The following is a 25,446-nucleotide window of genomic DNA, read 5'->3' as shown; positions in this document are numbered from 1 at the left end:
GCATATCTATCTATCAATCTATCTACCGGTATCTATTTATCTGTATATCTATCTCTATATATCCTATATACAGGCTCTGTCTGTCTGAGGATTGCAAGACTCATGAAACTTGACAAAATTTATCACGGCATTGGTCCATCACCAGTGCCTCTCTCCCTTTACTTTGAAAGTATAGGGGCTATTTGTGGGAATAAAGAAGCTTGAAACTGCACATTACAGCAAAGAATTAAAATGCAAAATAACAAAAACACATTTATACTGTCCTCACCTGCACTGAATCCTCAGGCCTTGGTGGAACTCGCCATAGCAACTGTGAGTCAGGATGGTCGCTTAGCAATGAGTGAAAATGATTATCTATGGTTGAAGATGAACTGTCGGTATCTTCATCAGCTGACTGGGTGTGGGTAAAGAGTCCTGTACAGAATGCCCCATGCTCCTCACTGCTGTCACCATCAATTGCCTGTATAATCAACAAATCCAACATGATAAATAACTGATTCTTAATGATATAATTTAAACTTATACAAAATCCATAAAACTTGACCAGCCTTTGCAGGACTTGCTATGTTTGTTTCGAGTGATTCCATGCATAAATTTTAGAGAACAATCATTTGAATTCAATCTCAAAAAGGTGGGTCCCTCCTTGTGAAAATATAAGCTGCCAATTGGATAAGTGGGGCCTTTCAAATATATATATTTTCTTCACTGACATATAACTCTCTTGTACTGGTACTAGTAAACTCTACTGGATCTTTATGTAGTTCCTTCAAGTGTTCAAATGACAAAATGCAGACCTACTTGAACACTTTGACTTTGAAGAACTTCACATTTGTACTTGACCCTGACAAAATTATAGCAAACAATCGTTTGCATTTAAGAATTTTAAAAGAACGTCACAGCAATGTCATCGAGAAACCCTGCTCAAAGCAAAGCTTTGATATAATGCATGAATGTTCTGATAAGCAATTTCATAGGTTTCAACAGTGACTTGGACAGACTTGCTGGGCTAGCTCAAATACTGCTATTGAAGGAACTGTAATTCATACACTTAAATGTAGTATTGTGGGATATGCTAAACCAGTGAAAAGGCAACCTTGATTAGCATGTTTTATTGAATTTGACCAAGATACATGTTCTTGCAACATGAAAGATAGAAAGATAAACATTACAAATTCCTCACCTCGGAAGTTGGAGAGTCCTTCTTTGCTGAAGCAGCATTTCCCCTTTTGAACACACGGTGGCGCTTGGCTTCTTTGCCGTGCTTCTTGACTGCGTCATACACCTCAGGGTCTACAGCATAGAGGAACTCTGTCCACTTGCCAAAGAGTATTCGCCGCTTGACTTTGCTGCAGATGAGAAAGTTCACGTGGAGGGATGTTTAATCAAACATCGATCATGTCTCAGAATCAAAACACAAACCACTTGACAGTATTTTCACAGAGCAATATCTTAGAAATTATTGTAGAATATGATTTCACTGCATGAGACAATTGCTATGGGAATGAAAACATCAAGTAGCTAGTTAAATCTAGATTTACTATTCCTAATATTGCTAACAAACTATCTTACATTATTCATCATCGATCAGAAGTCATTGATAAAATTTGTTATGAATGTGTCCATGATGTTCACAAATACAGTCAACAGCATGTTGTAAACTCATATTACTTTATGCTCACTAAGTAAATTTTATGCTGAAAAGTGAATTGCATGAAACGCCATATCTACACTGTAGCTTTTCAGCATATATGCAATATTCTTCAAGGCACAGACGTTGTAAGTTTGTTCTGGAAAACAAGTCTGACAAAGATGTACTACACTGCCGTTAAAGATGACACATTTGTACTGTCACAGAAATGTCTATGTATCTTGCAGATCATAATTTTATGCCGGAGAACAACACATTTGATAACTATTTCCCTTCAAAATTAACTTGTTGGACGCCTCACACAGTACTTACTTTTTATCAATAATATGCCCATCAATTCGATGCAACTCCTTGCCAAACCATCCGCTAGGTTTAAAATTAATGATTGCCTTGTCCCCAGTTGTGTGGTTGACCACTTCCATCTGGCCATACTGCTCAAACCATAATTTACCAACTATAATGTTATGTACACAATTATTTACATTCTGCCAAGTATAAACTTCACCATGTCTGCAACAGAAAAATAAAGCAAAATGTTTATAGATGTCAATTTACTATATGAAACCTTGCTACGCTTCACACTACAGACTGTTTTCATTTTACAAACTTTCCATCTGTCCAAAAATTTATTGACGAAATCCTTTCCTGGTATTCTCTCTGATTCAAAATTTTCATGACACATGCATCTAAAAGTCTTCAATCTACCTGCTGTGTATTACTATTTATTGGTAATATACTTTTCTAAGGCTTAAAGAGTATAGGTACAGTACTTAGGAACTACTGAGATTTCAGTTGTGTTACTATTCCAAGGGGCCTGAAAAAATTAACCTGCTCACCCCAAATTCCCTGTAAACAGGTCCATACTCCCCCTTGATAACAATAGGTTTTGGCTAAACCATTGTGGTGAAAGGGGTAGAACAAAGTCTTTCATGACCTGACAATGTGTTTGCTGCTTATATGGACGTGCAGGGCGCTCTTTTCATGAGAGCTGTATGAAGCTGTATGTGTCAAACGAGTGCTATTTCTACAACAGCTCAATTCCCTCTAACCGCTCATACAGCATAACACCGAAACTGCACATGTCAGAAGTGGACTGATCAAAAGTCGACTGACACAGAATTTAAAAGTTTTTCAAAGATTTTGAAGTTTGAGTTCTCTCAGTAGGAAATTACGTATCATCAGTGGTTATCCGTCTATGAGTTTATTCAATAAAACAATGGGAATATAAAGAGAGAACATTATTCTAACAACTTACCTTGTGAGTTCCACTGAAATAACACCCTTGGGCTGGATCTCTACACTTTTACCCCAAAACTTGAGTTTTGGATGAACTGAGCCGTGGAAATTCCAGTTGGGAGAGTCTGCATAGAATGCGCTTACTGGAGGATGGTGGCTAACCTGTTCCGATATTAATCTGAAACCCATGTCCTTCCTGTGAAAGCAATGAATATAATCAGTCAGGCTGGTATGTCTATCATGTTTACTGTTTTCACTATCTACTGTATGTCATCAGAAGTTACAAACTGGTTCATCAGCAAAATTGTGATATTCATATGATTTCATAGTATTTTGCTCCTCTCCCAGCCCATGCTTTGCGAAACTGTTTTTAATCGCTGCCCTAAGCTGATGAGCATTCAATGGTCTGGTTAAGTCAGGCCTGCAGGCTTGTGTATAGGGAGAGGCACACCTTACTGAGCTATGCTATCTTAAATTGTACAGCACATGAGAGGGGCTGAGAAAACACCATGCTCTTTTGAGAATGGTACAACAATGGTTCTATTAATTTGTTAACTGCCATTAGTTTTAATATTTCAAACAAGTTATGATAAAACGTCCTTTAACTCAGTTCAATCCTCACTAATTTAACCATGGAACTCCTATTCTCTGTATGTAGATCAACCCACCCTGTTGGGAACACTGGGACTATACCAAAGTTTGATAATAACCAGGTAACACAGCATGGTAAAGCTTACCGTAGACCCTCCAAACGAGGATCTATGAGCTCACACTCTACCAATTTCAACCCTTTTCCTCCCCACCATTCAAGCTCTATGTCCCTCTACAGAAATTCAATCCTAAACGCACAATTTTGCAGAGAAATGGGATTTACTTACCTGACTAGTTCATAGGTTTCACCAAGCAGCGGATTGAAAGGTTTTTGTACCCTGTCAAGATTTGAAGCACAGGCAACCGTCGCGAAGGCTGCTACATACTGCAGATAGAAACATTGAAAACGTGAGAACAACATTTCCCAGTATTTGAATTCACCTTATACGCTGTGATACAAAATTTCATGTTCCCTTTTGGCTGACTGTTTCTTGCAGATCATTTCTCCAAATTTTCCTAAGCATCCGTTCAACACCTGATAAACTCATTTTCAGAACAGATTATATAAGCTTGTGTAGGAAAATATGCTGTATTCAACCAAACACATCACTTGTACATAACTTTAACCAAAATAAACGTAACGCCATTGGAAACACATGTCACCCACTACCAAACAGAGCAATGCTGGAGGGTACAACACCATGCTATTGTCTTGAACTCATCATTCTCTGATATTGTGTCAACTACTCTTACACCGAGGTCTAGAACTCACCATCCTTCTGGTCACAAGTCTGGTACCCTACACACTGGACCAAAAATGGGCCACTTTCCCCAATCTCACACACCGGGCTATGATTCAGTCATTTTCCCCAATCTCGCACACCGGGCTATGTGTCATTTTTCTCAATCTCTCACACTGGGCTACGATGTGTTATTTTCCTCAATCTCACACACTGGGCTATGTGTCATTTTTCTCAATCTCTCACACTGGGCTACGATGTGTTATTTTCCTCAATCTTACACACTGGGCTATGATATGCCGTTGTCCTCAATCTCACACACTGGGCTATGATATGCCTTTGTCCTCAATCTCACACACTGGGCCACAATGTGTCATTTCCCTTGATCTCACACACTGGGCCACCATGTGCCATTTCTCTCAATTACACAGACCGACAAGACTTCAAACCTCACCTGGAGTCTCAGAATAGGGTCCTGGCAGGCATCAGCTTTGTCTAATAAATGTACATGCTCTAAATATTCACACATTCTCTGCAGAAAACTGAGTGGTTCGTTGAAGACCACCGGCATGGTGATCTTGGAGAGTTCTTTGCCAATGCATTGTTTCAATATCGTCCACAGACTGAAATGGTCTTTGTTAAACATGGGTATTGGCAGTCTGATTCTGAAAGTTACGGAAAAGAGAAAAAATATATTTTAGGAAGGCAAAACCTTTCTGTCAAGTTGGTTAAAACTAGTGAGGCAGAACATGTACCATGTGTTGCATTTCAACAAAGATATGAAACTTTGAAGACCTCTGCAAACACAGATACTGTTATCATGATATTCACTGGGTGAACCTGCTATAAAATGTCATGCCTAGTGGGTGAAAATGCATACGCTTTGGCTCAGTACTGTTTTTTACTGACTTGGCAGATGGACAGTAACAGGCCTGGTAGAATAAGATTAAATCTACACAGTGTGTGTATCGAATGGTGTGCTGAAAATTTTGAGTGTAAAACACTTGTTATCTTTGTACAATGCTTGAATAATCTTAAAACTTAATCAAGTGTGACAGTAGACGGACAAATTGCAGGCTCCTCTGTCACCTTTAATAGTCATAGATACTTCTCTTGAACTGTGCAGGTTCAACTGGCCCAAGCATTGTTGGAATTCTTTGAATGGATGAGTGGGTGCTGTTTAAAAAGACCAACTCTTCAGCCAGACAGTTTCATTTCTCATCTAACACTGGAGAGCAATTGAAGCCTAAGAAAGACATAGCTGATATGTATAGCTTGGAAGTAGCCAAGACCATCATCACTATGTGGAAAACATTGGAGATACTGCTACTGTGATAGCATTTTATCGTGCAGTTACTGTGGAAAACCACAGATCAGATTTGATGTTGATATTAACCCTTTACCTGCCAGACAGTAATAACTGTATCACTTCCCATCAGCCAAGTCAGTAAAAAGTATTGAGCCAAAACATGACGTATTTTCACCCACTTGGCTTGGTATGTTATAGTATCGTTTGTCCAAAAAAAATCAACTTTACAGTATTATGTTTTCAACAGCCTTCAAATGTACAGTATTATGTTAAAATACATCATATGGAATACATTGTGTTTCATCAATTTTAACCATCTTGACCTGGTGGTGAAATATGGACTTGGCAGGAAAAGGGTTAAAATTGTTGTAAAGTGATTTAGATTTACCTGTAACCACTGTGCGCACCGACAGGTATTGCAATAGCGCCATCTTGCGAATTTTCATCGTCGTCCTTCGGAGGCGATTTCATTGGTGAGTGATTGAGCGATCCCCCGCCGGAAATCCTCATACTCTGGAATGTATCGTTGAATCGTGTGTCCTCCATCATGTCACCATGGCTACCACTGTCACTCAGCTCCTCCGCATCAAAGAACTCATCGTCACTGATTGCGTCTACGTAGTGGGAACTCGTCACGGAAAAGGACGGGGAAATGGAGCGCTGCAACTCGTGGTGCTCGGTTGCCAGGACGTGAAGCGCGTCCTGTAGAACTCGACACTTCTCGGTCTCTTGTTGTAGCTGTAATTTACGAACCTGCCGAAGACACAGACAAAACTCAAGGCATTAGTCACATATCAATCATTCATGTCAAATCAAGCAATCAATTTAACACGATCACTTTTCTGATACAAATAGTGTATAAGGCATATTACTTTATTCCAAAATTTCCTATTTAAATGTGACTTTATAATGGTTTATCATTGTGGTTTATCACCCTGGCAACTGTTCACAAGCATTGCCATTCACCATACACATGCAATAATTGGAACTTTTCCTGTTGTTATTCAACATTTTGATCAATATACTATTATGTTGGATTTACTTTTCCTGTTGAATACTTCTTAAATTTAGTTTCATTCAAGGTAAGGATCAGTGATCAGGATCTACAAAGAACATTTGGCAATCAAGCCATGTTCCCTGCCTTAACCTGTTCACCCCAATTCCCTGTAAACAGGTCCACATTTACAACTGATGACAATAGGTTTGGGCCAAACCATTGTGGTGAAAAGGTTAAAACTTTGATAGACATCTGGCATCACACTTATCAAGCAAAGGGTGTATGGTAGTCACACTTATCAAGCAAAGGGTGTATGGTAGTCTGCAGGGCGACAACAGCTGAAAATGTTGTATTCAGTCTGTATTGAGTACAAGTAATCATGAACACCAAAGTGAACAAGTCACTTTTAAATTTACATGTCAATAACAGCAATGCTGCTAAATATTTTCTTACAAAGACCATGTTGATGAGTTGAACTTTAGCTTTCTTCAACAGAAAGAAGTGTAGTTGTTAAAAGTAAACGGAAATGACTGTAAAATTGCTATTTCAAAATGAATACTTTCACACTTCATCAAATCTGAACAGAATAATATAGTCAATCAGTATAACTGTAGTCACTGACATATTTGGCATATTATGTCAAATATATCTGTTACATGTGTGTAGTTTACTGTATTCCTTCATTTTGTTTATCTGTACACTTTGCTCAATACAGCATGTATCATTGAAAGTACACAGATTTTACCAGAAATACTATCCACAGTAAAATCAACAAAATACATTTTTCAACCATTATCTGCAGTCTATGGCCTATTTTTTGTACTGAGTGGTCTTCACCAGCTTTGGTGAAATTCTAGAAACACAACAGTCTGGAAACTATGCCAAGTCCTAGTGCAAACAAACCATGCATAATTAATATTGCATCTAATGCACAATATTGATTCTCTACAAATCGTCTCACTCAATTCTGCCATTATAAATGAAGACATTCCATCAATTTCTGTCATAAATTCAGACAACATAATTCATGAAGTTTAATTACCTGCAGGTGAGATCGATAAACACCTTCAGTGATGGCAATATTTGAATGTCATATGGTCAAATTTTCAACACTGAATTCTATATACATGGGCCACACCCTTTAGATAAACTGAAAGAGCTAATCACAGAACAAACAGAAATTTAAGGTTCTTCTGATGTCTGAAGAAGAAATTTTTTGAGATAGTATAAGTCAGTGACCCTACAAGGTATACACAACAGTTGAATTAAAGCAAAAAAGCCAAACATACTGACAATTCATGGAATTAGTTTAATAAATGCACTTTGTGTGGAGACCACCAACATCAAATAATTGCTGTGATAATATTAGACCTACATTGCATATAGTATGGTAGTGATTCCAACGATGCATATTTTTTCGTTGATTACTTCCCTACTCCCCTTTACATGAAGTGGTTTCATCCTTCAATATCCCTTTATTCCCCCACGATGAAGTGGTTCCCCCTCCCTGCAATAGATGATGTACCTTTCCAACCCAACTTCAATAGTCTTTTCATTCTGATACAGAAACAATTTTGATATTTTTCTCCTTCAAAACTCATATTCTATAATCCTATTTTGTAGGTATTTCACAATTTTGCAACCAACAGATGGCATGCTGGTACCAAATATTATTGAGCTTGAAGTCATTCCATGAGCTCTTCAAAATCTATTGAACACCATATGCAATAGTAAGGATACGGGATCGGCTTCATTGGTTTCTAATTCTTTGATCTATAAGTAACTTAGTGGTAAAGCTGGGCAGTACGTGTATGTATTAAAGTCTGGTAAACTATCATCGCATGTCACAGTACACAATACTTGACTGGTGTTTTGGAAACACACTAGTGTAAGCACTATCAAGTACAGTCCACACAGAGTGGCTAATTTGTCACTTGTATCTACATCAGAATCATGACTCACATGGTTAAAAAGTATCCAAGCACCTAATAAATGTGCAAAGTCCCATCTGTTAACGCTATTATTATGCATTAATTTTAAAGCACTCTGAAAACAACCTGGTTTACACTTTGTCTTTTGGTTGTGTCTCTTAATATAGAAATACCCAAGCACTCAAAACACGGGTGAAGAAGCTAGCACAGGTATAAATATTCTCAGGGAGTTAAAAAGCCGGCATAGATATATTTCCACATAGATGTATGTATTTGAAGGCTTATGGCCAATACGATATCAAATATTCATTCAATCATTCCTTGTATATCTACACTTACATCAACAGATATTCTTACCTACTGTACATGCAGTGTGACCATTCAGCAAATTTTACAGTGAACACCACTTCAAGACTGAGGCCCTTTCTCCAAATATGAGCAACACGCAGAGAGGGAGTCTCCCTTGCTTTTCTTAACGTATGATTCGTTTGTTGGTACACGTAGCAGCAGTGTCCCAAAATACCGATACCCAAAATTGCACTGCCTTTATTTTATATCTCACAGCCAAACACAAACACACACACGCACACTCATGTTGTACCATTTCCGTAACTAGACATACATGTACACACCCACACACGTGCAATACATGTGCCACACTGAGCACGCACGTCATCAAACTGAAAACCTACACTTCCTGCGATTTCCCACCACAGTGATAAGGACACCGGCGCGGAAACAAAATTTGCCCATCCATACATATACCAGTATAGTCTTCCCTTTGAGCATACATGAATGATGTAAGCACCGGATGAACCGCGAGGACAATCAAAGGGATATCTGAATATGATGAAAAACCACAGGGACATCTCAAGAGCAACTTACACAACAATACAAGCTGTTCATTTGTTGGTGCTGGAGAGATAGATTACAAGATTTGACAATATACTGCAAATAGGAAACATGTGAATTGTACACAAACGGTCTAGCCAGACACTTCACACAACAAATCAAATTTATATATATTTATGTCAATACTATAAGCAAATATGCAAGCAAATCTGAATTTCATGACTCAAATTATTATGCGTGTTTTGCTCTTTTTTCTACGACAGTTTTCACACACTGCTTTTTTTTTTCATTACGCGCTACGCATAATTTTGCACAACTATAAAATCAAATCGATAGCTACCGGGGGACTTGTGCGAAATGGCAATAAAATGACATTTACATTCCAATCACTAGGCCATGGCATATGAAACCTGCCTATATACCTACAGGCAATATTATTTGTGTCACCCTTATTTTCTTGAGCCATCTAATATTCTGAAACATTTCTTAATAACATTTCCATCAGTTCCCCTGAGAAACATCCTTGGGGCTGATATTGCAATATTATTTCATCACATGCAATTATTACCCAAGCCTGTAAAACACCTGGGAATGAAAACCAGTTTTACATCTCCTGCACAAATCTATATCCATGATGCATTGACAAAATTTATTGAATCTTTCCCGAGCTCTAGACTCTACAATGCAGTTACTGCACATTTGCATATTGCGTGACATATTATGGGATATATTCAAGTAAAGCTTTTGTCAACAATTAATATACTTCTCTTGCCAGTTATTGACAAATTTAATTGAGTGTTGTTGATTAGGAGGTCAATTTGATGTGATCATTTGATTCGTATTATCAATGGCAATCATAAAATATTCAAAGAGAGAAATTTCTGAGAACGGAATGTTATTTGAAAGGCACAGAACAATCTGGAACATACAGAAAGATTAATGATTGTACCTGGAATGTCAAAGTGAGCTTTCTATCATGAGCTTGAATAATTTTAGCATCGGAAACATATTTTGACTGATCGAGCTATTCCATTGAACACTTATCCTTTCTTTTACAAACATGCATGGACTTTTTTCTGTTTGCTTTTCACGTCAGTGCCAGTTGACTATTGTTTAGCATGACACGTTGGACAAACAGCTCTCACCAAACAGATGTAGCCTATCACACTGGGATATGCGGCCCTAAGTATAGAATGACCATATTACAACAGTCCAGACATGTTAGAGTATCACTAATATGCTGTTTATTTTTAATCAGCTTAACTCAGTCAACCATGAACAAAATCAAAAGACTCAATACTTTACGGCCTTGAAGACCAGGTAGAAAATATTATCAGCTGTAAGATTTCATATCTCGTACAAAAATCGTATGATTTTAAAACAAAAAATATTACAAATAAATTATGGCAATGCTTTTCCCAAGCCAGAAAGACACTCAAAAAATTAACTTAAAAATTCATGTCCATAGAGACCTACTGGATCTGTAACAATGAGAACAATTACATAATTTCTGATTTTAATGCTGTATTGCCAAATCTGAGGATTATAAATTTTCATGGCTGGGATTAACTTCATTTTTTGAGTTTATAAACGTTTCATAACACTATGACATCTGTGAGTACTGAAGCCACTTTATAGATGAGAAAGTCATATCAATGAATCTTGTCATTGCTGAATTATGTGTTAGACTACACCATGGGTGACGAAATACATGACAATATCACAGCAATGACAGCAATGGATTATACGGTATATAGCAAGGTAAAAGGTATGGATTATACGGTATACAGCAGGGTAAAAAGGTGCAAAGGACCTCATTTATCAATTAGTTGCACATATTCCTATATAAATTATGAATACTGTCATCTGTTGTATGCCAGTATACGGTTCCAACATCACTTTTCCATACCACCACATCGTACCAAAACAAGCCTACAGGCAGTGTTGATTCAGTTTTTTGTGATTTTTCTCAGGAAACAACAATGTCAATTATCCCTATCTGCTACACTACTACCTGATACTCAATAATTCATAAAATACGCTTAATGTTGACTGTTGAAAATTATGTTCCGTTATATTTCAAAAGAAAATCACTTTGAGTTTAAATAGAATATGTACATAGCACATACATACTTAAACATGAAAAGAACTGGAATATACTTTACAGAGACATGCTTGACATAAATTATTTAAAAAATAACACTAAACAAATATGAACCACTGAGTTTTGACCAAAATTGGCCAAATTGTCCTAAAAAATTTACATATGCAAAATAGGGAGGTGGATGGGACCGGTTTCCTGCAAACCTCCACCCTGGATAAACAACGACACTCCGGTGTTACCACTGTCTGTCCTAATGAGCACAGGAAACATAATGAGCTTTCCGTAACACATTACCGGTGTGATCTCAATCAGTACGCAAGTTGGCAGCACATCAACTTTGATGACAAAATATGATTTGTTATGTAGTTATTGTGGAGACGATCAGATTGTCAGTAAAACATTGAAAAATAGACACCGTACTTCATGCACTGAAGTATAACACTATTTTATACATGATCAGAAAATAAATATGTGGAGTTAGGTTCTTTCAATACTATAGTTCTATTTATGGTTGCAATATTGCCTACGGGTAAGCACTGAGTCAATTTGATATTTTATATCACTGGAAATGTATTCAAATGTTGAAATGGGATAATGAGACTGTTTATGATTTATCATGTATGCAATGCAGTAATGTGACTCTCTATTACAATAAAAGGATAATTAGCTTTGCCAGGCGGAAAATAAGTTACTTTTGTTTTATGAAATAGCCCTGTTTAACTGTAATTGTCTCCAATGTTTACCATGTTTCTACGTACCAGCTATATTTACTGTTTGCCTGATGAAACACACATATAAAGGTTTTTTTATTCTTTCTAGAACCATAACCATTTATGGAGACTATTTTTGACACTAGGTCCTTTACCAATTTTTGTTTATAAAATTCAGTCTCTTGGTATATTTCTATTTTCATACCATTGTCCAAATATGCTAGCTTGGAACCATTTTAAGATTCCACACAACCACAGAGATGCACTGTATTGACCCCATCCCCAAAAACAGTCCATATCAACTTGACGAACACTACAGTACATCAGTGGTGTGGCAATACATGCAATATGACTCACCTAAATTTGCCTTTAGAATATCAGTTATCTCTACAGTATTTGGCGGTTCCTTCCTCGGTATAAAATTATCCAAAATCAAGCTGATTCTCAAATCATTTCCTGGCTGATACTGAAACTTGGTGTCTTTTCAGTGGGGTCAGCTATTTCCAAATACCAGGATATGACACACGTCATGTCCTGAACTAGATGGATATTGGTTTATTAAATATTAGATTACGTAACCTGGTTTTATATTAGATTGGTAGTTATCTATTCCTAGTAACCTATTGTTGACATGCACACACACGGAATGTGTTTTTAGCATGTATTCCCCCTCCCCCCAACAATCACTAGGGATCATTGAAGAGTAATTTTTCACGATATCTAAACTTGTATCTCCCATGAAGCGAAACACTCAGATAGAGGACTCTATACCGCATATGACCTTACATTAATGCACAAGTGAAGAGTACTAGACACAACCTTTAGGATAGAAACTACAGAGGCACTAAGATGCTTTTCCTGGAGGGGGATGGGTGCTTGTAGCTGTATTTATGTAAATTATCGTTACCCAAAACGCTAATGGACTCCCTAGGTAAGTGGTGATTAACAAGAAATGATATGCGTCTTCCAGTAGCTATTATTCACTCTTGCCTGTGGGTATGTTGAAGATACATGTATATTCAACCTCCATTCTCCGTTGCTTCCTGTTTTCTTGGATGTTCCTCACAGCCTATATATATGTACATTATGTTGCAACTAGCTTTGTGCACACAATTGTCCATTCTCAAGATGGGTGCCTTACAAGACCTTGAAATATTGGGAACTCGAACCTGACAGCTCAAATTGACAAAATACAGGGTAACAAATCAAAAAGATAAGACCTTAAAATATTTCAAAATCAGTCAATGAGTTATTGGCAAAAACACTGACAGTTTTAGTCATCGATCAAAGGATCTCCTGCATAGCATGGTTTATATTTTACCAGTAGGAATTTTTGTAATGGCAACACATGAGCTGAAGAACACAGAGATACACTTCAACTTCACCTGTGCCCTTGCAATGATCTCTATCACCTGAAGTGCAATGAAACAGTCAATTTGAAGTGAGCCAACTTCAGTATGCCGACACAGTCACCTCATTACTGTTCACTGATGCTTTCCTCCCACACATTGAGGAATCAGTAACGCCAGTCATAGGACCATTGCATTCCTGCCATGCTACGCCCGATTCATCTGCTTCCTGCTCACAGGATATGCCCATGCACTAATGGCCATTTCTGTAGAAATTCCGGAAGAATAATCCCAACAAAAAGGGCTGGAGTGACTTGTGATGAGAATAAATACATGAATACCGCATTCCCCAACGACATAATTACATATGGACATTTTTGATCAATATATTATAATCCGCTCAAACTCTTCAGCTGATTTTTTTTCTGGCTGTAACATAACTTACTGTCTCAGAATCTTTTGCTGTCTGTACATTGTATATTGTAGAGTGGTAGATTTGCATAACAGTTCGTACTTGACATAACCTGATATTATGAAAACACATCCTCTGATATGGTCGTGGGAGGGTAACTGAAGTAATTCTGAGAAGGACACGGAAATCGTATCTAACTGAGTGAGAATAGTCAGCTATCTGGCATGCACAAGTACGGAAAGACAAGGCAAGGAATTGAAAGACGCTCTATCGCTTGTCTCTCTACAATGCTTCAAAATTTTGTTGCTCATGCACCAGAGTGGACAGAAAGTGTCAACTGAGTTCCAAAATTTGACATATGTACTACTGATTTGAATACAAAATGTCTACAAGATATACACAATCTTGAAAACATATCAAAAGAAAGAGCAAAATATTTGATTTGATTTTATCAAATTCAATGCATGACCATTTTTTGCACAGGTACCCCTTTCCTGCCAAGTCCATATTTCACCACCAGGTCAAGATGGTTAAAATTAATGAAACACAACGTATTCCATATGATGTATTTTAACATAATACTATACATTTGAAGACTGTTGAAAACATAATACTGTAAAGTTGATTTTTTTTGGACAAAAGATGCTCTAACATACCAAGCCAAGTGGGTGAAAATACGTCATGTTTTGGCTCAATACCGCTTTTACTGACTTGGCTGATGGGAAGTGATACAGTTATTACTGTCTGGCAGGAAAGGGGTACATTGTGATAATTTGGGATAAACCATTAGCTCTCTGCAGGGGGTAGTCAGGTTATTTACATGCAAATTTGTTTCATGTTCCTAAATTTGACAATTTTTTCTGATGTTCGCAACATGCATAATCTTTCTTTTAAAATTTACTTACTTATTTTAAAGGCCAACCTTCATGTGATTTTTTTATATAACTAACCAAATTTTCCATCTTTTTTTTTTCTGTGCAAATTTCCCCCCTATTTTTGACCAGTTCCCTCCTGAGATGTATTGGTCCATCCTTTACCAGAAAATGAATAATTGTACCATCTAATGATCAATACAATCAACATGTAACACGTATCTGCCACACACTAGCTTTGAACAGTTCACTGACACTTTCCCTGGAGAAATTACAGTTAAGGTTCACAGTATTGAGAACTTCACTCTCAATTATTCATTTGCAGATTATCATCAGTATTGTAACAATTGACGTGGGACATCTTACAATGCATTAACTGACTTCACAGAGGTAATAGCAAATAATATTTTTATGATTAGATGAAATTAATATTGGGCAGTATCTAGCCCAGCTGATATATGTCAGTGAGTTTCAGAAATATTGTCCATGTTTAATTATTCAGAAATGCATGCTTCACTGCAGGTACTAGTTTTTTGACGGCAGGTAAAAATTTGTGTTATTTGGGCTGTCTCGAGCAAAACAGCTTGACGATTATGCCTGCCATCAATATGATTTTCTCTTTGACGTATGGTATTATTATCCATTCCTGGGTTGATGAGTGTATTATTTTTCAAACATCTTCATTAATTTTTTTATTTTTTGTTTAGCATTAAAGGGTACTATAATTACTTGGCTTACGTAAATATCTTCAAATACCCTGGGTGTTAAGTTTTCAACTCACAGAATAAAAAACTTTATCAGACTCATGACTGTGAGCTATTGAGTGCAAAAAACTGCAGTTCATAAGGTTAAAGGTCATCCTTTACTATTAACGACCAACTTTCCATTATGTGTTTAAAATAATTATGTGATGTTGAAACAGCTACACTGGACTAATATTTGACACACATATGAGCAATACATGACAGTGCCCTCAACACATCCCTTTTCATTTACTTTTTGTCACAGGGGAATTTAATGCCTGTTTTTGAAATCGTCTCCATTTTTAAGAGACTTGAGGCGGTCAATGTCATGCCACTGGATGGCTAAGTATATGTATGTATGTCATGGTCTAACATTCCTAGCGGTGAAAAGAACAATCAATTTATCAGAAGGAACTGTACCTTGGATGATAACTATATGCCTGAGGATATTATTATGGGGTATATGTTCATAATCTTTGTTTGTTTGGGTTTTTTTTTTTGGGGGGGGGTGGAAGGATGGTTTTTTTATTATGATTGACAAGTTAATTCATTTGCAAGCTGAAAGTTTCACTTGGGTGCGATCTCTCTTGAAGACAAGAAGTGATGGCATCCAGCAAATGACAGATGAAAGAAAAGAATAACTATGGGAGATTTCAAATCTCTGCTTTCAGAGGCTAATTACTAATATTTTTGAAAATTTCACCCAAAGACTGTCAATTTTCACTATGGTAGCACGTATTTATTAATGGCCAAATGCGCTCAATGTAATTGTTCTACAAACCTTTGTAATTTGTTAAATACATGTCTTTGTTAGTACTGATATTTGCTCTTTGTAATACGGTATTTTGTATCCATTATTATTATTAATAATAATTTTATAAAAAAAAATAATTACAATTTTGCCACCCTAAGTGAGTCATAAGTCTTACAAGGTCCACCATATTTTTGATATGGCAGACTACTACAGGTAAACCACACAGGATTATAAAAGTAAACCTTTCAATTATATAGGAATTTAATGCCAGAAATATCTGAAAAGATGAAGATGCATTAGTTGTGCTAGTTTCATGAACAAACACAACTTTTTACTGTGACAGTGATTACATTTGTCTTAAAAGTAAAAATTTCTGACATCAAACTCTTGCTGTGGTGAGAATTCAACTTTTTACCCACAATGCATTTCAATATCATGTAGTTTGCACCCTAGCACAAGACAAAAGCTATTTAAAGGTGGTGAGAATTCTGACTTATGAAAATTCAAGTTATCAGCTGCATGTACCTTGTATAATAGCAACCCGGATGGCTACATAATTTGTTATCATTATGTAAATTACTTTTTCATAATTTGCATATAAAGCATAGCTGACTGAGAAAGTAAAACAACTTTTTTTCTACAGCATACTGACTGCATTCTTTTGAAAATTGAATAATTAGATGTAAAGACTACAATGCAAGCTATTTTGTATCATCAATGATACACTGATTGAAATGCATAACAACATTAACTAGTCACTTGACACAAATTAATCTTATTAAGACGTTATAATTCGCTCATGGTATTTGTAAAATTCCTTTCAGCGGTTGAATTCACTATCCACTTCTGTATTGACCCACGTGACATGGAACCGATGATTACCCACATCAAACTGACCCCAAATTGATGAACTTTCTTGACGCCTGGGGTTTTGCTATGGCTTATTATAAAACGGCAGAAAAAAACTGAGTTCAGGCAGAAAATGTAATTTTTCTCTCAGCATGACCTTGAGTAGATAATCATTGATAATTACAATGTACATTATTCCAATTTGAAATATATCAGTATATAGACATGTTGATGCGAAGATATATGAGCCTTCACATACATATCATTATACAATACTATCATCCATTCTTCTTTTCCCACCCCCAGATATTATACACCAAAGAATGGATTCAGTAACAATTTCATATGGTAGGCATATGCTCCTGAGGTAAAAACTGCAAAGTCACACTTGTAATTATTCACTCCTCATGTGACCATATGTGATGGTGTTTTATATGCGAGTGAAAATATCACAGACGATCTGATCTGTTGGTTGTTTATTTCCTCAACTGGAAATGTTCTACATACCCTGAAACTATTCACTTCAACTGTTACAGTAATGTGATACAGTTTTCACATGAAAGACATAATGCTGCTATTGAACACATTTTAACTTCCATACTTTTGGTTTTTTAAATTTTGCAAATATATTGTTATTGCTTTTTTTGCATAAAACAGTACTTGAAAGCTGAACTTTACTCACTGCAAAAAAATCACAGAAGTTACATATACAATGAACATGTACAGTTAAATGTTCAGTTGAAGTTGAACAGTAGTATGGTTTTGTGAAAAAGAATATTACCCTTCTCTGTGCTGCAATTTTTCCCACCAAAATTTTAGTACAACGTTTTTCTAATTTTAAAGAATTTTTCTGTAATTCTTTTGTATTATTTTGGAGCAAATGGACAGCACTTTTCATAGGCTACACTTTTTGATCAAAATTTTGGGACAAATGTGAAAAAAATGTTTGAAATGTTTGAAAAAATGTTTGAACCTAAAAAAAAATTGTCCAGGTTATATTTTATGTGAAATGCGATGAAAACTGACTTTGGTACCCAGAGTTACATAATTAGAAGTCAATTAAACTATCATTGCTCAAGAGCAAATCTTACCCATATGTATGAAATAATAAAAAATTAAGTCATTTCAATAATTAATGGGAAAATAACATTTCTAAAACACAACTGCATATCCACATATTTTACATGGGGAAAACAAAATGCCTGATTTTCACAAAAAACAAGCCAATGAAAACTTTTATTTACTCCATAAGCTTCAAAATGAGTCCCAACAAGAGGTAGGCCAAAAGAATATTGTAAAAGTTTGAGAGTCTGAATACGTCCCAAATTGCACTCTGGAGTTGGTCGTCACATATACATTCTGTGACAACACTGTGTGAGCCTCTGGATCAATGTGATCCACCACCGACTCTCCAGTACCCTCTTTCACTTAGAAATGTAGACGTGACATAAGTTGATGTAACACCGACTGAAGGAAATTTCAAGAATTTCCTAATGGACTGGCAGAGATCAGAAACCTTTAGGTTCGAGAGTAAACCAAGTTGCTTTTATTTCCTCTGATGATGGCAAAAGAGTGGATATGTTGTACAGCTATTTCCCTTTCACCACCGTACTATCGTACATTCCTATACACAAGCAAATGCCGAGAAAAGGTTCTTTTGACTGTCATACTTGTGTTCCATTTGATATCACCTATCATACAGTGTACCAAGTAAAAACAACAGTATCTGCGTTGCAAGTAGTGTGTTCAGAGTTTGAAACAATTATCCAAAGTACTATGAAATCATTTTGCAAAACCCTGATCATAATACAAGGTGAAACTAGAGGGCCATCATGGCTGCAACACTGTACAGACAGAGGGGCAGGGTTTAAAAATTTTGATTCATTTGTGTCATATATGTAAATTACACTTGCAAACCTTATGGATTATGTTCATCAAATTCTATCAGCCAGAATTAAAGTCAGAATAATCTGATCCGTCTGAAAATATTGTGTTTCACATGGAGAAATGTCAATATTCATGTTACTTTATCGAAAAGAATTTTACCTGTTACATCATACGATATCACAGTGCCATTACACAGACAGTTCATTCCCCTGAACACAACCGCTGTGTACATCAACTGTCATTGGCCCAGAATGGCCTTTGGAAGCCAGGTTTCAAATCTTGGCCAATGAGGATATCCGACACATAAGAGCTGGCAAGTTGTAGATTAATCTAACTGCTGATGCCTATCAAGGTCCACAAGCTTCCACTATTATCTATTTGTTGAGTAAAAATACAACGACAGCTTGTTTATCACTACAAATGCATGACTTCACATCAGCATTCAGTGACAAAATTGCCATTATATCCATATTTTATTGCAGGTATACTTATTGGCCCTTCAATTCTATTCCCTTCAAACAACACTTGTGAACTGCCCAGGCTATTATGAAGAAATTATTGCAAATTAATTCATAATATTATTCCTTTCAATGGCAGTTTTTAAAGCTTTATCACACAATACTTATACCATGTATGCTGTTAACACATGACATAAATATGCAATCCTTCGTAAGAGTGTATTTTCTGTTAATACTTTACGCGAACATTTGTTTAGTGGGCAATTTCCCTGCGAGGAAGGGATTAGGAAAATGCCATGGAATGAGGCTTGGGAATTTGTGACGGGAAAAACTAATCAAGAGGGAAATACTCCCTGTGAAGACCAATCAAATGTAATGATTGCAGTGTTGTCCATGACTTGGAAAAGAGAGGGATGGTTAATTTACATTACAATGGATAATTTGCATATTCTTTTGTTGTCAAAATGTATTCTTTTGTGCAGTTATTAACATATGAATAGATTGCTTCAAACACAGAGGGTGGACCACCCCTAATATAAATCCGCTTGTGTAAGAACCCTGGATTGCACTGGATCTTTTCAAACTTTATCAAAGGTATAGAAATATGATACGATATGATATTTCAAATAAAACATGCACCATACCTACATACTCAACTTTGTCAATTATCTAACATTCGAGGATCTTGTGTGTCTCAAACATGTCCTTTTACAGTGGGAAGTGCGCAATTACAGTTGAAGTACCTAGATTGGTCTGAATATCCAGCAGGGAAAACTGGAAACCACAACCTAGCTCGTACTGATTTTTTTAAAAGGACTTGTAACCATGGGAAGGGAAATATGACAACAGCATAGATGGATACACTGAAGAACTGTCGTAACCAGTCAGCTTTAACATCATTATCTGTCCCCTTTGAGAATCCATTTTAATTCCATACTTTTCGCAGTAATTGTTGTACACCTGAACAAGCCGCTTTGTGCATGACTGCTCATCAAAAGAGATGAATTCAGTGATTGGAACCTGACAAGACACCTGAATTTCTTTTCCAAGCTTCCTCTACGCAGGCCTGCAAAATTCCAACAGTGCTGATCCATATCATAGATTTGTTATTGTGTGCGCGTACATACCACACTGGCTGTAGCCCATGAAATTCTGCCCAGTCTGAGTTAGATCCTGATTCTTGTGATTGGAACCACTGACATACACTTTTTGCTTTATAATCATAACATCAGCTGTATCTCTGAATGTCTGGAAATCTGTATTTTTGTTCGTCAATGATAGAGATGTGATATCACCAGGCATCAACACTACAAGCCGGACAGATCTCAAACAGCTTCTACAAAAATTTGAAAGTTGGACGATGTAAGACTCCTTGTTGGTAAATTGTCTAACAGGAATTTCAAATATTACCGATGAAACTTCCAGGCAAAAATTGCATGTAAGTCTAAGAAAGTAGATTTTGTTCTTTCTATTTGGAAATAGTACATTGGACAGGTTACATCTTTCTACATATATTTGAACAAAAAATACAGTTGAAATAATAAAGTGAAGTAATATCATCGTTTGCTGATAAATTCATTAAACATCTCTAAATTATTTCTTGGTTGGAAATAGATTATTGATTTACAGACATAACAAATGGAAGGAAAAAATGAACAAACAAATTAACAAAACAGAGAAATTACACAGTTGCAATTTATAGTGCATAATAAATCATTGGGTTACACAGTCTGACAAACTAGGCCACGGTTAGTCTATTTGAGGTCACTGTCATGGCCACTGTCAAAACCACATGAAACATCCTGACAATGTCCAGATACTATGATATCACCACCAACAGACTATACTATAATACCTCTTCAAATGATACACGTGTCCATGACGAAACATGCCATACTTTACACTGAGCTCCAATATGAATATTTATGATTTCTCAATTTTTTTTTTATTTCAGTAAAGGTGAAAAACAAAAAAAAGGAATGCCATCAAAATTCAATGTCACATCCTATAAAACCATGTTTATCTGTTTTTTTGAAAAAAATTCAAAATCCCGAATAAAAATTAAGAACATTTCATGAAAACTAAATAATATATTTTCAAGGGACGACATCTTATCAGTGATCACCTTGGGAGAAATTGGGCAGACACTGTACGGGAAACATCATCACTTTTTTGTGTTCTCAGCAATTTATCACAATTAAATATTTAATCACTTTTGCTGAGGCAGGAAATAAGTGTAGCTAAAAATTCTACTCTGGCCTGGCACTTCCATTTGTTATGATGAACAGCTTCAATAAAACCTAAAAAAAATTCTTTTCAAATTCATCTGTACATGTATATTTAGTTCATTTTCTGTGATTAATTTTACAAAATTGCATTTCATATGAGCAACCAGGTTCCTCTGATTGGTCTACATATTTGCAGAGGATAATACCTGCCTGTCAAACAACCAGCTTTCAAGTAATAAATGTTTATTTACAAAGTTCTAATTTTAGATTTGATCCCCAAGTATTGGTCATCGACCAGAAACAAACGCAAATACCTATAATTGAGTATTATTGATCAAATTCCCGGGGTCCAAAAGATGAGCTGTACAGTCCTGACAAGATTTATAAGTCGGTGTTATTTATGGCCCAGGGTTGCTAGCTGATGTCAATACTGATTTAATTACTGTCCACTTGGGCGCTAGTACTTTGGGAAAATTGATTGCAGTAAATTCTGGTCCATTACCTGGAGTGTTGCTCATAAATGTTTAACTCTGCCACTGTATTGATGCTACTTTCATCAATAAATTTGATGGAGTTGAGTCATTAGCGGGCATACAATCAGCTTTACTGCACAATAGCTGTGGTTGCTGATCAGTATTTTTCAGGATTAATGCGTATTTGCAATATTTAGATGTTTAAATTGTGGCTTCATTTTGTATACTTGTTGAGGCAAGGCCAAATATACTGTATTGAACAAAATCTAAAATAACAGGCATCTTCCTTTATCTGTATTTCACATTCTCCACAGATTTACCATGCTGTTCACTTTGTATACACTAATGCACTTTTACCCAACTCACTTATTAGATTTTTAATATTGCAATAACTAAACAGGGTCTTGCCTCCCTTCTTCTCTACACGATATAATTCAAGCTTTAAAAATAAAACAAAGCACCACAAGTTTTCTATAACCTTTAACCCTTTGAGCGATATAATTTTTCCAGCCAAAAATTTTGGTGTAACATTTTCCAAATTTTATTAATTTTTATGTCATTTTATTCATAATTTTGGACCAAATGACATTTTATGGACTACAGATTTTTTATCAAAATTTTAGCCAAAGCTAGGAAAATATTGACTGGATTACATATGATAAAGGCGACAAAATTTGACTCTGGTCCTCAAAGGGTTAAAGAAAGAAGATATTAAGAATAAAACGTAACAACTATTACAGCGTTAATGTAAAAATTCATAGTTATGCATAAAATGGTGCATCTTATGTTATACCCAAGCTTTCAAAATATGCTGACCTCTGATAATTCACCTGCAGTGATCGAAATAATCGGTGGCAATGGTGGCATTTGCCACCAAAAACTGTCAATCTGCCACCAAAATTTTTTTCTGGTGGTATTTTTCTGCCACTAAATTTTGGGTCATCATGTCATCGATCCTACGGCTTGAATGAAGGAACACTGAAGGAACACGCGTTGTCTGACGGCGGAAAAACTCATTAGCCAAAAAAAACCAAACTAATTGCGACATTTTGGCATGTATGAAAACACAGCGTGAATCCAAACTTGTGATTGGCTAATCTCCATATCGATGACAGCAGCTTTATACACTTGACATGTTGTTGCCCTCTGTGATAGCCGCATATGCAGTCATACGGCACAAGATAAAAGCATGTTGTGACATTTTGAAAACAAAGCCAAACTGCAGCCTACATGAATTAAATAACAATAAATACTTGCAATTCATTAGCCAGTACAGGGCTCAAAAATTCCTATCGCCCGACGCCCGTGGCTAGTGAATTTTGTGTTCGGGCAAGTAAAATCAATATGCTTCCCGTCCGACAGGCAAGTGCACCAGCGGTTGAATTAACTAAGCTTTGGACAATTCAAGCTTGAAAACGTATTTCATTAGGTCTGTACACGCCTACAATCATTGTAAGTCCTTCAACTCTCAGAAGTTTTTTCTGAAAACCCTTGAAAATCCGCCCGACATCGCAAAATAATCATTCTTGCTGTTGTAAAACACAAAAGTCGTAAAAATAGAGTTTTGCGACATGTTCTCTCCGAAGACACGGAGTGAACTCACTGTTTTGTATGTGTGCCGTAAAGTGGTATGATCTTGACAGTGGTTGCCATTCTCTTTGTGCAAGTGTATGAGTCGTACGACAGTCGATCGGCTTCACGCGATAGTGTAATTGCACCATGTGCTTGGTAAATGAATGTAAACTTATTCGAAGCCATGGATCTCGGCAATGCTTACTGTTCAACGTAAATCAACCCCCAGTTGAAAAAGTACAAGTTTACATCATAGTCGAAACGGGCTAAGTCCAGTCATTGCAGCTACGTATTGCGTGAGATGCAGACAGTTTCAAATTACGTGACCTTGGTTGTTAGGGATCGGCTCTCACTTACAGAAAACAAATCTGCACTGAAGAGTAACGAAAACGAAACTTGAATCTGCTCTCTTGACGAATACATTTATCAAAATAAAACTTTGAAAGACGGCTGTGCTCAGTGAGTAAACATGTAAACAGGTAAAAGGGTTGCAGATGTACATGTGCGTATGCATTGGCAGATAAACACTAGCAGAGCAGTTGTTTGTGATCTCAGCTTGATAATAAAGAGCAGCAGCCAGCCATGCACATTGTAAATCACACAATCTTATTACTCTTATGCAAAGATTTTAATTTGGATTAGGTTGTGGAAAAATTCCAAATTCAAAGATGTTTTCTAGATGGCCAAATCTACAGAAAAAAACTAAAGTATTCTCACATTTCTTCTGTGACATTTCAGATTTGGTAATAGTCCTTCATTTTAACAAGATGTAGTTCATGTTTGAATCTGTTTTTCCCTCTTTGAAATCACTTCATATGGCCAAACTCTTGCTCTCTGTTACAAATTACTGGTACAGTTATTAAAATTTAGGGCAAGTAATTTTTCCTCTCGGGCAAGTAAAAATGAAATTCTCGTGTCCCACGGTTAGTAAGTTTGAAAAATTTTGTCGAGGCCTGCAGTATGGGTTGATTTTTTGTGACGTGTACTCACCATATTTTCAAGAATTTATAAATTAGAATGAGTATGTGGCAATGACAAAATGTTGTATTATACCGATCACATGATCTGTTAAACTGCCACCTGATTTTTCATAATTGCCACCTGATTTTATATCTGGTGGCAAACTTTTGCCACGAGAAATAAAAAAGTATTTCTATCCCTGAATCGCTCTTCAAAACAAACACAACTATGGCATACGTTCATTGTTATATGAACAGGGATGAAGCCAGCCACTGCCCTGGGGCAAGTCAGTGTGATGGGGAATGAAAGACTGAGAAATTCCAACCTTTGTATTTATATGATTAGCCAAACGCAGGAAATTTCAACCTTTGTAAGTATATGAGAGATGAGACCCCTTATTGAGGTCTGGGAGCACTGAACTTTTTAGCTTGGACTGGTGAGTTTGCCAGTCTGGTACTGGTGGGCACCATTGGAGGAGGTACACGATACAAAAGTACGGTACATCATGGACCGTGAGTACATGTACCGGTAGTACCAAACCTCGCTTCAGGACCACCCACATGTATTGTACACTTAATACCTTGTCCCAAGACCAACATCAAAAAGCTTCATCATTTTGCTCATCCCTGATGACTGATTTGTTCAGATTTTAATTTTATATTTTGTATTTTTTTGTAAACAAGGACTGTTTGACCTTGAGGCGGCTGTGATGAGATAAACAAAACTGGGAGTCTGAAATTACAAGCCGAGAGTTTCATTACTTTTAACTGT

At 36.5% G+C, this 25,446-nt stretch overlaps 1 protein-coding gene across 2 annotated transcripts in view; it reads right to left on the bottom strand.

Annotated features, from left to right (window-relative positions):
• LOC139115519 (oxysterol-binding protein-related protein 1-like) overlaps positions 1 to 25,446 on the bottom strand; it is a 75,984-nt gene that overhangs the window by 4,809 nt on the left and 45,729 nt on the right. For both annotated transcript variants that reach the window (XM_070677672.1, XM_070677673.1), the window contains exons 12-18: positions 5,913 to 6,277; positions 4,670 to 4,880; positions 3,763 to 3,860; positions 2,904 to 3,080; positions 1,961 to 2,158; positions 1,181 to 1,346; positions 269 to 460 (exon numbers count right to left, since the gene is read on the bottom strand). In XM_070677672.1, coding sequence (XP_070533773.1) covers positions 269 to 460; positions 1,181 to 1,346; positions 1,961 to 2,158; positions 2,904 to 3,080; positions 3,763 to 3,860; positions 4,670 to 4,880; positions 5,913 to 6,277 — 1,407 coding nt within the window. The remainder of the gene's footprint in view (positions 1 to 268; positions 461 to 1,180; positions 1,347 to 1,960; positions 2,159 to 2,903; positions 3,081 to 3,762; positions 3,861 to 4,669; positions 4,881 to 5,912; positions 6,278 to 25,446) is intronic.

The sequence above is a fragment of the Ptychodera flava genome, chromosome 17 (assembly GCF_041260155.1).
Source record: "Ptychodera flava strain L36383 chromosome 17, AS_Pfla_20210202, whole genome shotgun sequence".
NCBI classification, from domain to species: domain Eukaryota; kingdom Metazoa; phylum Hemichordata; class Enteropneusta; family Ptychoderidae; genus Ptychodera; species Ptychodera flava.
This window is presented reverse-complemented; position numbering and strand designations above follow the sequence as displayed.